General features: G+C 44.4%; 2 protein-coding genes across 2 annotated transcripts in view; both read right to left on the reverse strand.

The window, feature by feature from the left end:
- LOC309564405 (uncharacterized protein) overlaps positions 1 to 12,400 on the reverse strand; it is a 338,567-nt gene that overhangs the window by 261,722 nt on the left and 64,445 nt on the right. Inside the window, 1 exon segment of the mRNA XM_082269033.1 lies at positions 1,310 to 1,444. Coding sequence (XP_082125159.1) covers positions 1,310 to 1,444 — 135 coding nt within the window.
- On the reverse strand, positions 9,057 to 10,070 carry LOC309562847 (uncharacterized protein). The gene has a single exon (XM_082267164.1). It carries the CDS (start codon positions 9,938 to 9,940, stop codon positions 9,083 to 9,085), a length of 858 nt encoding a protein of 285 aa, XP_082123290.1. The 5' UTR covers positions 9,941 to 10,070; the 3' UTR covers positions 9,057 to 9,082.

Raw genomic sequence — 12,400 nt, forward strand, 5'->3', positions numbered from 1 at the left:
TTCTCATGTCCTATGGGAAGGGGCGATTAAACCCTTCTCCCAACTGCGGACCGAATTTGGCCTTCCTCCGACCATGTACTACCGCTATTACCAACTCCGACATGCCCTCCATACACAGTTTGAGGGTCACTACCCGGAGCTGCCCACGATAGACCTCCTAGACGTGTTGACTGGCTCTGACTCCCGCAAGCTCATATCTCTCCTCTACGAAATGCTGACCTCCAAGACTGTTACGACCCTGGTCTATAGCATTCGCCCTCTCTGGACAACAGATGCAGGGGACCTTGACGATGATGACTGGAGTGAAGCCCTTGAAACCTGCATGCTTGTCTCACCCAAACTGTCCGACAGACTGACTCAGGTGTACATACTACATAGGGCATATCTTTCCCTGGACAGAATAGCCAGATTCAACCCCTCTAGAGATCCCACATGTTCCAAATGTTTATTGTCCCCGGGTACGTTTGGACACCTGATATTGCACTGTCCCCGTATTCTGGGCACAAGTCATACGGTTTCTCCGCGACCGCATGGGCGCGCCTGTCTAGTTGGATCCCAGGGTTTGCCTCTCGGGAATACTCCCCACTGAGGAAGTAGATAAATACACTGTTAAATTTCTTCACAAAACCCTCTTCAGTGCTAGAAAGTTAATTGGCCGGACCTGGATCCAACCTACGTGCCTTACCTCACAAATTCGCTTCTGGAAGAATGGTCAAACATTCCCATAGACACACTCCTAAACCTTGTGGACAACCTTCCCAGAAGCGTTGAAGCTGGTATAGCTGCAGAGGGTGGGCCAACTCAATATTGAACCCTACGGACTAAGACTGGGATGCCATTAAGGTTCATGTGCGTGTAAAAGGCAGGTGTCCCAATACTTTTGATAATAAAGCATAAATAAAAGACACAAGTCATAGCACTGAAGGAGCAGAGGGAAAGGAAGATTAGCTCATTGGTACGCTTCTACTTTTTTCACTGTCCAGTCACAGGCCAGGGGAGGGAAAGGACTAGTAGGTGTTGCAAACCTGAAGCACAAAAAAAAGGTCTACCATCCTGTGTATTCCAGAACAGGTCACCTGCCAATTACGTGTGAATCCAGGTGTACGACTTTGCCCAAAGTTCAATAATGTCCTTTATATAGGTGTACTGTAGGCCATTTATTTAGCTCACGAATGCCTGACTGAAAAACTCCTAAGACATTGCTAAGAGAGGCCCAGCTGTTACAATTGGCCTCCACCATCACAGGAGTGAGTTCTCAAATGCTAAGTTTTGTCTCTTACTGGATAATATCCCAGAATTCCCCGCTCACCTCTCCTGTCAGAAGCTCAATGATCTTGTTGGCGACTTCTAGAATCTTCTTGTCATTGTTTCTCTTGGGTTTCATGGAATGACGTGAAGGCACTGTGATTGTAAAATGGTCACCAGACTTCACTGAAGGAACACTCTACAATGAAAAAGCAACAATAAGTAATGTGACCTCCCAGAATCCTCCTCACCTCTCCGGTCAGGTCTGTGTTTTATTATTAGAGATAAGAGTGATGTCATGTGACCTCCCAGAATCCTCCTCACCTCTCCGGTCAGGTCTGTGTTTATTAAAGGAGATAAGAGTGATGTCATGTGACCTCCCAGAATCCTCCTCACCTCTCTGGTCAGGTCTGTGTTTTATTAATAGAGATGAGAGTGATGTCATGTGACCTCCCAGAATCCTCCTCACCTCTCCGGTCAGCTCTGTGTTTTATTAATAGAGATAAGAGTGATGTCATGTGACCTCCCAGAATCCTCCTCACCTCTCCGGTCAGCTCTGTGTTTTATTAATAGAGATAAGAGTGATGTCATGTGACCTCCCAGAATCCTCCTCACCTCTCCGGTCAGGTCTGTGTTTATTAAAAGAGATAAGAGTGATGTCATGTGACCTCCCAGAATCCTCCTCACCTCTCTGGTCAGGTCTGTGTTTTATTAATAGAGATAAGAGTGATGTCATGTGACCTCCCAGAATCCTCCTCACCTCTCCGGTCAGGTCTGTGTTTTATTATTAGAGATAAGAGTGATGTCATGTGACCTCCCAGAATCCTCCTCACCTCTCTGGTCAGGTCTGTGTTTTATTAATAGAGATGAGAGTGATGTCATGTGACCTCCCAGAATCCTCCTCACCTCTCCGGTCAGCAGGTAGATGATCTCCAGGGTGAGATCTAATATCCTCTCAGTCATGTGACTCGGGTCCTCCTCCATCCTCATTGATGTGATCATGTGATCCATACAAGACTCTGATCTCTGCAGGGAGATAATATAGCGGACTCGCTGGTCATTATAACTCATAGACAAGTAGAGATTCATTTTAAACAAATTTACAGTGTACACTACTCATATATTAGGCCCCTTTCCCAAGGGGCGGATCTGCTCAGCGGACACCCGCTAGCACAGCAGGGATCGCTCCACTTATCCCCGCTGATTAGGCGGATGACAGATCTGTCTCCACTCACTGTGCAGAGACGGACCTCCCGCTCTCCTCTATGGATAGATCAGATGAAAATCGACAGCATGTCCATTTTCTTCCGATCCGACCTGCTGGATGGATGGCAAAAGTATCGCTATCCGTCTGTTTTTAGCGGATGATGTCAGATCGGATGGCAGATGGGTGTCAGCGGAAATATCTCCGCTGACATTTCCTTCCCATCGGAATGAATAGATGGCCCGATCAGGTCTGCCTGAAAAACGGACAAGCAGTCCTGATCAGGCCGGTCGTGTGAAAGGGGACTTATTTGGTTCAAAGGTAAATTGTTGGATAAATGGCTCTATATTTAGGATGTATCCGGTCTATAAACCAGAGGCTTTGGATGGACAGTTGGATAAATGGTTCTATATTTAGGATGTATCCGGTCTATAAACCAGAGGCTCTGGATGGACAGTTGGATAAATGGTTCTATATTTAGGATGTATCTGGTCTATAAACCAGAGGCTCTGGATGGACAGTTGGATGAATGGTTCTATATTTAGGATGTATCCGGTCTATAAACCAGAGGCTATGGATGGACAGTTGTATAAATGGTTCTATATTTAGGATCTATCTGGTCTATAAACCAGAGGCTCTGGATGGACAGTTGGATAAATGGTTCTATATTTAGGATGTATCCGGTCTATAAACCAGAGGCTATGGATGGACAGTTGTATAAATGGCTCTATATTTAGGATGTATCTGGTCTATAAACCAGAGGCTCTGGATGGACAGTTGGATGAATGGTTCTATATTTAGGATGTATCCGGTCTATAAACCAGAGGCTATGGATGGACAGTTGGATGAATGGTTCTATATTTAGGATGTATCCGGTCTATAAACCAGAGGCTATGGATGGACAGTTGGATGAATGGTTCTATATTTAGGATGTATCCGGTCTATAAACCAGAGGCTATGGATGGACAGTTGTATAAATGGTTCTATATTTAGGATCTATCTGGTCTATAAACCAGAGGCTCTGAATGGACAGTTGGATAAATGGTTCTATATTTAGAATGTATCTGGTCTATAAACCAGAGGCTCTGGATGGACAGTTGGATAAATGGCTCTATATTTAGGATGTATCCGGTCTATAAACCAGAGGCTCTGGATGGACAGTTGGATAAATGGCTCTATATTTAGGATATATCTGTGTATGTATTATAATCCTTTATATATATTTAGGTGTTCATCTTATGGAGATAAAAGACGTCACAGTGACTATGGAGGAAGAGGATGGACTTGAAGGGGGGGTTACTGAGTGTAAATATAAAATAATATCTTATTACCTCCTCTGCTGCCAGTTCCAGCAATGTCTCCTCTCTACTTCCTCCCAATTCACCTCTGACCCGGAAGTTCCTGTTTCTACTCTTACATCACTTGTGTATTTTGTTGTGAGATCGCCACCTTGTGTTCTATATAAATACTGCAGTCTACATTAAGCATTTTGCCTGCTGTGGCACTGCCCCATCATTCATTCCTCTCAGTGGCAGGCCATGCAGTGCATAATAATAATAGAATGTGACTTCTGACATTAGAGTGAAAGTTCCTCTTGTACAGAGACTGATGTGATTGGCTCACTGGGGGAGATTTACTAAAACTGGTGCACACATAATCTGCTGCAGCTGTGCATAGTAACCAATCAGCTTCTAGGTTTTATCGACAAAGATTCATTGAACAAGCTGAAGTTAGAAGCTGATTGGTTATTGTGCACTGCTGCACGAGATTCTGTGTGCACCAGTTTTAGTAAATCCCCCCCCCCCCCCCCAGTGTTCTCTGTACAGCCCTACAGTATATGTCAGAGCTATATAATTGTATAATAATAATAATATTGTGTGACTGTGGTTAGGTCTGAGGTGAGTCTCTGTGGAGAGTAGAATCTGCCCAGTGACTGTGATCCCAGCCTGTGATTGGTTGGTGTAGAAGGAGTTCAGCGAATAGCAGAAGAGAGGGAGTGAAGTGGGAACTCTGAGGTGATGGCTGTGAGGTGTCCGGCTCTCCTCGGCTCTTCTATGACTGAATTCTCCATTTTGTTTTACATCGGTGACAGAAGTGACAGTGGAATGGGTTCTGTTTTCTGTCACAGGAAATGTGGTAAAGGTAAAATATTATCAGAGTCACATTTTTATATCCCTCTATATGTATATGCTCTCCTCATTCTTCGACAACTCTCCTCCACCATCCACACTACATTCCCCAACAGCTCTCCTCCACCATCCACACTACAATTCACATTCGAGTGGTTGTGGCTCCGGAACGCAATGCATTCCACGAAGGTCCCGGATCAGGAAGTGACGCAACTACGCTGTACGCATTTCGTCATAGACGTCTTCAGCAGCTCTCCTCCACCATCCACACTGCATTCTCTGACAGCTCTCCTCCACAATCCACACTATATTCTCTTACAGCTCTCCTCCACCATCCACACTGCATTCTCCGACAGCTCTCCTCCACTATCCACACTACATTCTCCGACAGCTCTCCTCCCACCATCCACACTACATTCTCCGACAGCTCTCCTCCACTATCCACACTACATTCTCCGACTGCTCTCCTCCGTCCACACTACATTCTCTGACAGCTCTCCTCCCACCATCCACACTACATTCTCCGACAGCTCTCCTCCCACCATCCACACTACATTCTCCGACAGCTCTCCTCCCACCATCCACACTACATTCTCCGACAGCTCTCCTCCCACCATCCACACTACATTCTCCGACAGCTCTCCTCCACTATCCACACTACATTCTCCGACTGCTCTCCTCCGTCCACACTACATTCTCTGACAGCTCTCCTCCCACCATCCACACTACATTCTCCGACAGCTCTCCTCCACCATCTACACTACATTCTCTTACAGCTCTACTCCACCATCTACACTACATTCTCCGACAGCTATCCTCCACTATCCACACTACATTCTCCGACAGCTCTCCTCCATCATCCACACTACATTCTCCGACAGCTCTCCTCCACCATCTACACTACATTCTCCAACTGCTCTCCCCCACCATCCACACGACATTCTCCGACAGCTCTCCTCCCACCATCCACACTACATTCTCCAACAGCTCTCCCCCACCATCCACACTACATTCTCCGACAGCTCTCCTCCACCATCCACACAACATTCTCCGACAGCTCTCTTCCCACCATCCACACTACATTCTCCGACAGCTCTCCTCCACCATCCACACTACATTCTCCGACAGCTCTCTTCCCACCATCCACACTACATTCTCCGACAACTCTCCTCCACCATCTACACTACATTCTCTTACAGCTCTCCCCCACCATCCACACTACATTCTCCGACAGCTCTCCTCCACCATACACACTACATTCTCCGACAGCTCTCCTCCACCATCCACACTACATTCTCCGACAGCTCTCCCCCACCATCCACACTACATTCTCCGACAGCTCTTCCCCCACCATCCACACTACATTCTCTGACAGCTCTCCCCCACCATCCACACTACATTCTCCGACAGCTCTCCTCCACCTTCCACACTACATTCTCCGACAGCTCTCCTCCACCATCCACACTACATTCTCTGACAGCGCTCCTCCACCATCCACACTACATTCTCCGACAGCTCTCCTCCACCATCCACACTACATTCTCCGACAGCTCCCCTCCACCATCCACACTACATTCTCTGACAGCTCTCCCATTCATTGGCCGTCCTGCTTCCTGGATCGCATCCTCCGGCCATCTGATTGGCGCGATTACATCACTCCTGCACGCGGGAGCCTCCATTCACGGCATAGGGCTCTGTAGGAGCGGCACGGGTGGCCGTTCCTTCAGAGCGCATGTGCCGATGACGTCATCGGCTGCATGCACTGTAAATATCTTCTAAACGGTGCATGTTTAGGAGATATTTATAGCACCTATAGGTAAGCCTTAATATAGGCTTACCTATAGGTAAAAGTATTTAAAGTGGGTTTACAACCACTTTAAGGAGCACCCTACGTACATTTACTGTGGCAGGATGGCCCTGAAGCGCAAAATCACGTACCTGTTTGAGATTCTCATTGTAGGCTGTGGGGCGTGCGTGCGCGGCCCCGGAGCTGTGCTCCCGCTGTGATTGTACACAACGGGAGCCAATCAGCAAGTCCAGTACCCGCGAAGGCCGCCGATCATTCGTAGGAGAGACAGAACGGCAGTCTGCCTATGTACACAAGGCAGACCGTCGTTCTGTGTTGCTGATTAGCAGGAATACAAGATCTCTCTCTTCCTCCAGTCAGTCCATCCCCCACACAGTTAGAAAGCACTTGCGGGGAACATACTTAACCCTTTGATTGCTCCTGATGTTAACCTCTTCCCTGCCAGTGTCATTTATACAGTGACAGTGCATTCTTTTTTTTTTAGCACTGATCACTGTATTGGTGTCACTGGTCCCCAAAAAGTGTCACTAAGGCCCCTTTCACACTTGTGCGACCAAAAAGTTGTGCGATTTTTGCCTGCAATTCAAGCAATGCCTGTGTAATCTTGAGGTCTATGGAGCTCAAAACGCATCAAAGTCGGACCAAAGTAGTGCAGGGACTACTTTGAAGTCGTTGCGATTTGAAGTCGCACAGATATGAACGGTACTCATCGGAAATCATGGAGTACGACTTGTCATGCAACTTTGCAGTCTCGCTAAAAATCGCTGATCTCCGCATACTAGTAAAACAATTAAGAAAAATAGCCCCTAATCTTATCCCTTCGTTTGTAGACGCTATAACTTTTGCGCAAATATACACTTTTTGAATTTTTTTTAACCATAAATATGTTGCTAAACACATATGGGCCTAAAATAATGAAGAAATTAAATTTTTTTTAATTGGAGGTTTTTATAGCAGGAAAAAATATATAGTTTTTGTTTTTCAAAAGTGTCGCTCTTTTTGTTGTTTAAGGCCCCTTTCACACTAGCGGACCGTTCAGATCCGCCTGTCAGTTTTTCAGGCGGATCTGAACGGATGCCCCATGCATCTCTATGGGGCATCGGATGTCAGCGGAGACATGTCGTCTGAAATCCGATCTGATCTGTAAAATCTGGACGGATGGAAACCCTATTTTCCCGGACTTTCGGATCGGATGAGAACAGACAGGCTGTCCATTCTCATCCGATTCCCCCATAGAGAATAGCGGGGACCTAAAAGCTCTTTCTCCGCACACAGCGCAGAGACAGAGCTGCCATCCGCCTGCTTAGCGGGGGATCGGCGGATCGATCCCCCGCTGAGAAAAACGGAGGCCGTCGACGGACTCCCATGTGTGAAAGGGACCTATAGTGCAAAAAAAAAAAAAAAAAATCGCACAGGTGATCAAATACCACCAAAATAAAATTCTGATTGTAGGAAAAAAAGGACATCAATTTTATTTGGGTAGAGGGTCGCACCACCGCGCAATTTAAAGTAATGCAGAGCCGTATTGCAAAAAAATGGCCTGGTCATGAAGGGGGGGGGGGTAAATCTTCTGGAGGTAATTAATATCTGTGGTGAAAATTTTTAAAATTTTGCCATCTTCAGTCTCCTAAAAAAAATATATTAGCTTCTTATTTCCAGGTGGAATGAGCTTGGTGTCTCCTTGAGAAATTGCAGCCTATTCAAGAAAGACTTAAACTGTGTGCATTAAATCTTCAATCCGAAGAAATAGACTTTTTTTTTATAATTCTTTATTTATAAATAAAAACAACAAAGAATAAAATAGAATACACTCTGTACATAGGCATCGAGGTCAACAGCATGGATACAAGAGGAACCACGACCTTTAAAGTGATATTAAAGCTTAAAATAAAATAACAAACCTATCATACTTACCTGCTCTGTGCATTGGTTTTGCACAGAGCAGCTCCGATCCTTCTCTTTTCGGGTCCCCTGCCGGTGTTCTGCCGAAAACTCCAACTTGGCGAGACCTCCAATGACGTTAATTCTGGTGAGTGTACACCAGGATCAATTGCCCCTATACAAAGCTGCTTGCACTTGGGGCACCACTATGTGCTCGCGCCTGAGTGGTTGGGGGGGGGGGGGGGGGTGTAAAGGCTGAAGTGGTTAAAGAACATGTTGCTGATAGACTTGGTCTCCTCCAAATATATAATATTTTTTAGGGTAGGATAAAGAAGTCTAGTGTTAGATGACACCATGGTCACTATGTTCGGTATAATTCCATTATTATGTCTATAGCATGCCTTGGTGGTCAGGTGGGAAGTTGTTGTCCTGCTTGAACCCTCCGCCGACTGTACAAAGTTGGTCCGATGAAGGGTCTACGGGTTGTTTGGCCTCTTTTTGGGTTATTACCAAATATGTTTCTCAATACAAGTCTCCTCATAGTTGACCACTCCATCGCAGTTCCTGATACCCATTGGTGGATTTCCATGGATTTTGGTCTTAACTCCTTACCCTTAAAACACGCCCTCATTGATAACTTCTTGTTCACAGTTTAAGTTAACAGAGCCATTTTGTACTCCTTTGTGTTATATTTTAAAATGGTTTAATTTAATTCTGAAAATTGAATAAAAAGATTGAAAACAGAAAAAGGTTCCACCAGTAAGAACCATCGTACATTTGTCAAAAAAGAGTAGGAAGATGCTTTCCCTGTGATGTCTAATCATTTCCTGCACTCTGATTGCATTGAGTACGTTGTGCCGTGTGAATTCTCTGATGTGTAACAAGGTTTCCTTTCATCGAGAAAGATTTCCCGCACTCTGAACATGAATAAGGCCGCTCACCCGTGTGAACTCTCAGGTGTTTAACAAGATTATCTTTCTTATGAAAAGTTTTCCTGCACTCTGAACATGAATAAGGCCGCTCACCCGTGTGACTTTTCTGGTGTTTAACAAGATTATCTTTCTTGAGGAAAGATTTCCCCCACCCTGAACGTGAATTGGGACGCTCAACCGTGTGATTCCGCTGGTGCTTTGTAAGGTTTTCCTTCAGCGAGAAAGATTTCCCACACTCTAAACAATGATGAGGACGCTCACCCGTGTGAGTTCTCTGGTGTTTACCAAGGTCTCCATTGCAAATGAAAGATTTCCCGCACTCAGTACATGAATAGGGACGCTCACCCGTGTGAATTCTCTGGTGTTTCTGAAGGTATCCCTTGCAAACGAAAGATTTCCCGCACTCAGTACATGTATAGGGACGCTCACCTGTGTGATTTCTCTGGTGTATACGAAGAGTGCTTTTATGTTTAAAACATTTCCCACACTCTGAACAAGGGAAAGGACGCTCACCTGTGTGAACTCTCTGGTGCTGAATAAGTTTTCCTTCTCGATCAAAACTTTTTCCGCACACTGAACATGAGAATAGATTGTCAGCTCGGTGAGCTCCTTCATGGGGTAAGGAAGATTCCTTGGGATTAGAAGGATCTGTTGATCTATCTGCAGTGTGAGATCCTAAATGGATATTTGCAGTCATAGTATGTGATTGGTGAGAAGATTCCCCCTGATCAGAGGGATCCATTGATGTCTCCGGACAGGAAGGTCTGTGATGGATATTTTGTGTATTTGGATTTCCTCCTGGAGGATCCTGTGTGATGACATTATCTTCTGACTTACAATCAGCAGATAATAGAAGATGTCTCTCCGAGGAACTCCTGACCTCACATCCATCTGTTGGAAAGAAATATAAAAAAAAAAAAAATATATTTATATATATTTATATATATATATATATATATATATATATATATATATATATAAATATATATTTTTTTTTATATATTTCTATATATATATATATATATATACACATATAAAATATTAGTATATCACAAATAACTGGAGTTTTAGCTCTACCTCCCCCATCAGTGGAAATCCGGATCTCACAGCTGTACTCCCTCCAAAATCAATCAGAAATGTGTCCATATATGATCTGCGAATTCTTTATTAAATAGCTATGACTAAAGCCGCGTACACACGCAACGATTATCGGCCGACCGATCGTCCGTCTTTTGTCCAGAGTGGTGTTTTGTTGGTTGGAATGTGCCTAGACTTCACACAAATTTTCTCGCCCAACAAAAATCTGCTTCAGAAGTGATGTCATGTGTTGGGTTGCTTTCTTTGTGTTCTTTCTTCTCTGAGCATGCCCAGACTTGCTCATAAGATCTTTCCCTGTCGAAATCTGTACTGACTGCACGAAAATCGGCCGTGTGTTGACGGCGGACAAAAATTTTATAGCCTGCACACCAGATTTTTTTCGGCCGAAAAGTCGGAGTCGGTTGTCGGAAGCATCATACTAACAAGCCGAAAATCGGCAGATCGGACGTTGGACGAAAATTCCCTGCCAATTTTTTCGACGCGTGTGTACGAGGCTTTAGTCTTCCTTAGCCGAAATGCTTCAGTCATTTGTTACTATATTGTTTTGCCTGCATTTGCCTGGATTTTAAATAATAAAGAATTTTCAGATCATATATGGACTCCAAAGTGAGCACTCTTCTAAAACGTTAGTAATAAAGTCACGGTGGTCTAACAGTCAACAGTTTCACAGAATTCTGGCATGGAACTGGGTACAAATGTAACATCAAAATATGAAAACAAACCAGAGATGCCAAATCATTTGTTAGGAACATGATGTTATATTGAGGAATGGAGATGGACCTTTCATATGGTGTACAGTATCTCCTCCTCATTTGTGGGGGACATGACGTTATATTGAGGAATGGAGATGGACCTTTCATAATTTGTACAGGATCTCCTCCTCATTTGTTGAGAACGTGACGTTATATTGAGGAATGGAGATGGACCTTTCATATGGTGTACAGTATCTCCTCCTCATTTGTTGGGAACATGACGTTATATTGAGGAATGGAGATGGACCTTTCATAATTTGTACAGGATCTCCTCCTCATTTGTTGAGAACATGACATTATATTGAGGAATGGAGATGGACCTTTCATATGGTGTACAGTATCTCCTCCTCATTTGTTGGGAACATGACGTTATATTGAGGAATGGAGATGGACCTTTCATAATTTGTACAGGATCTCCTCCTCATTTGTTGAGAACGTGACGTTATATTGAGGAATGGAGATGGACCTTTCATATGGTGTACAGTATCTCATTTGTTGGGATCATGATGTTATTTCGAGGAACGGAGATGGACCTTTCATATGGCGTAAAGTATCTCCTCATTTGTTGGGAAAAGGACATTCAAGTAAGGAAAGGAGATAAACATTTTACATGGAGCCCAGTACTTTCACTTTATTTGTTAGGTACATAATGATCCTGTTACAAATCACCCCCAAAGCTAAACTGGTCAGTGTGTAACAGGGGTATATAACCTAGGTGAAGCTCTGCCCATGATTTTGCCTTGTGCCCAACCTCCTAGATACAGGGCATATACCCAGAGAACAGACCACCTTTTTTTTTACCATCCCCCAGGCCACCCATACTGTTACTTACTTATGTCGATAAGTATAAACATTCCTTCCTGTTCACTTCTCATAATTGTTCCAACCTCCTTTACAGACGTCTCTATTTCTTCCTTTTTAACCTCCGCTTTTATGTTAATACGTTCTTCACCCTAAACCCCAAAATAATAGAAAATATCTATTAGACAAGATCACGCAGATATAAAAGACACAAATTCAGCTCTGCGTTCATTAATACTTCATTAAACACATTTAATTTTTTTATATGTAAGCACCTGATAATGACCCCTTATCAGACTCTTGCAGTACTAGTACAGCAGAGCTCAGGCTGGAAAAGGGAGAAGCAGGACAAGCAGCCAATCAGCTGTGCTGCAATGCTAAGAAAGTACATGCTGACCGGAGGAGGGAACAGTGTGAAAGAGAGATGAACTCATCAGTCTGCTGCTTCTTCGCTAAAGTGCTGCACCTGCACTGCAAGGGTTAAATGGAGCACTTTTACCTACCTGATCCTCCACTCCCCTGGCAAGGGGGGCTCCCCCAAACTTTGACAG

This window comes from Pelophylax lessonae, assembly GCF_965119305.1.
Source record: "Pelophylax lessonae genome assembly, chromosome: 9".
Lineage (NCBI taxonomy): Eukaryota > Metazoa > Chordata > Amphibia > Anura > Ranidae > Pelophylax > Pelophylax lessonae.

Coding starts and splice junctions, on each gene's coding strand:
- LOC309562847 (XM_082267164.1), bottom strand. CDS start 9,940: ATGGATCCCTCTGATCAGGGGGAATCTTCTCACCAATCACATACTATG.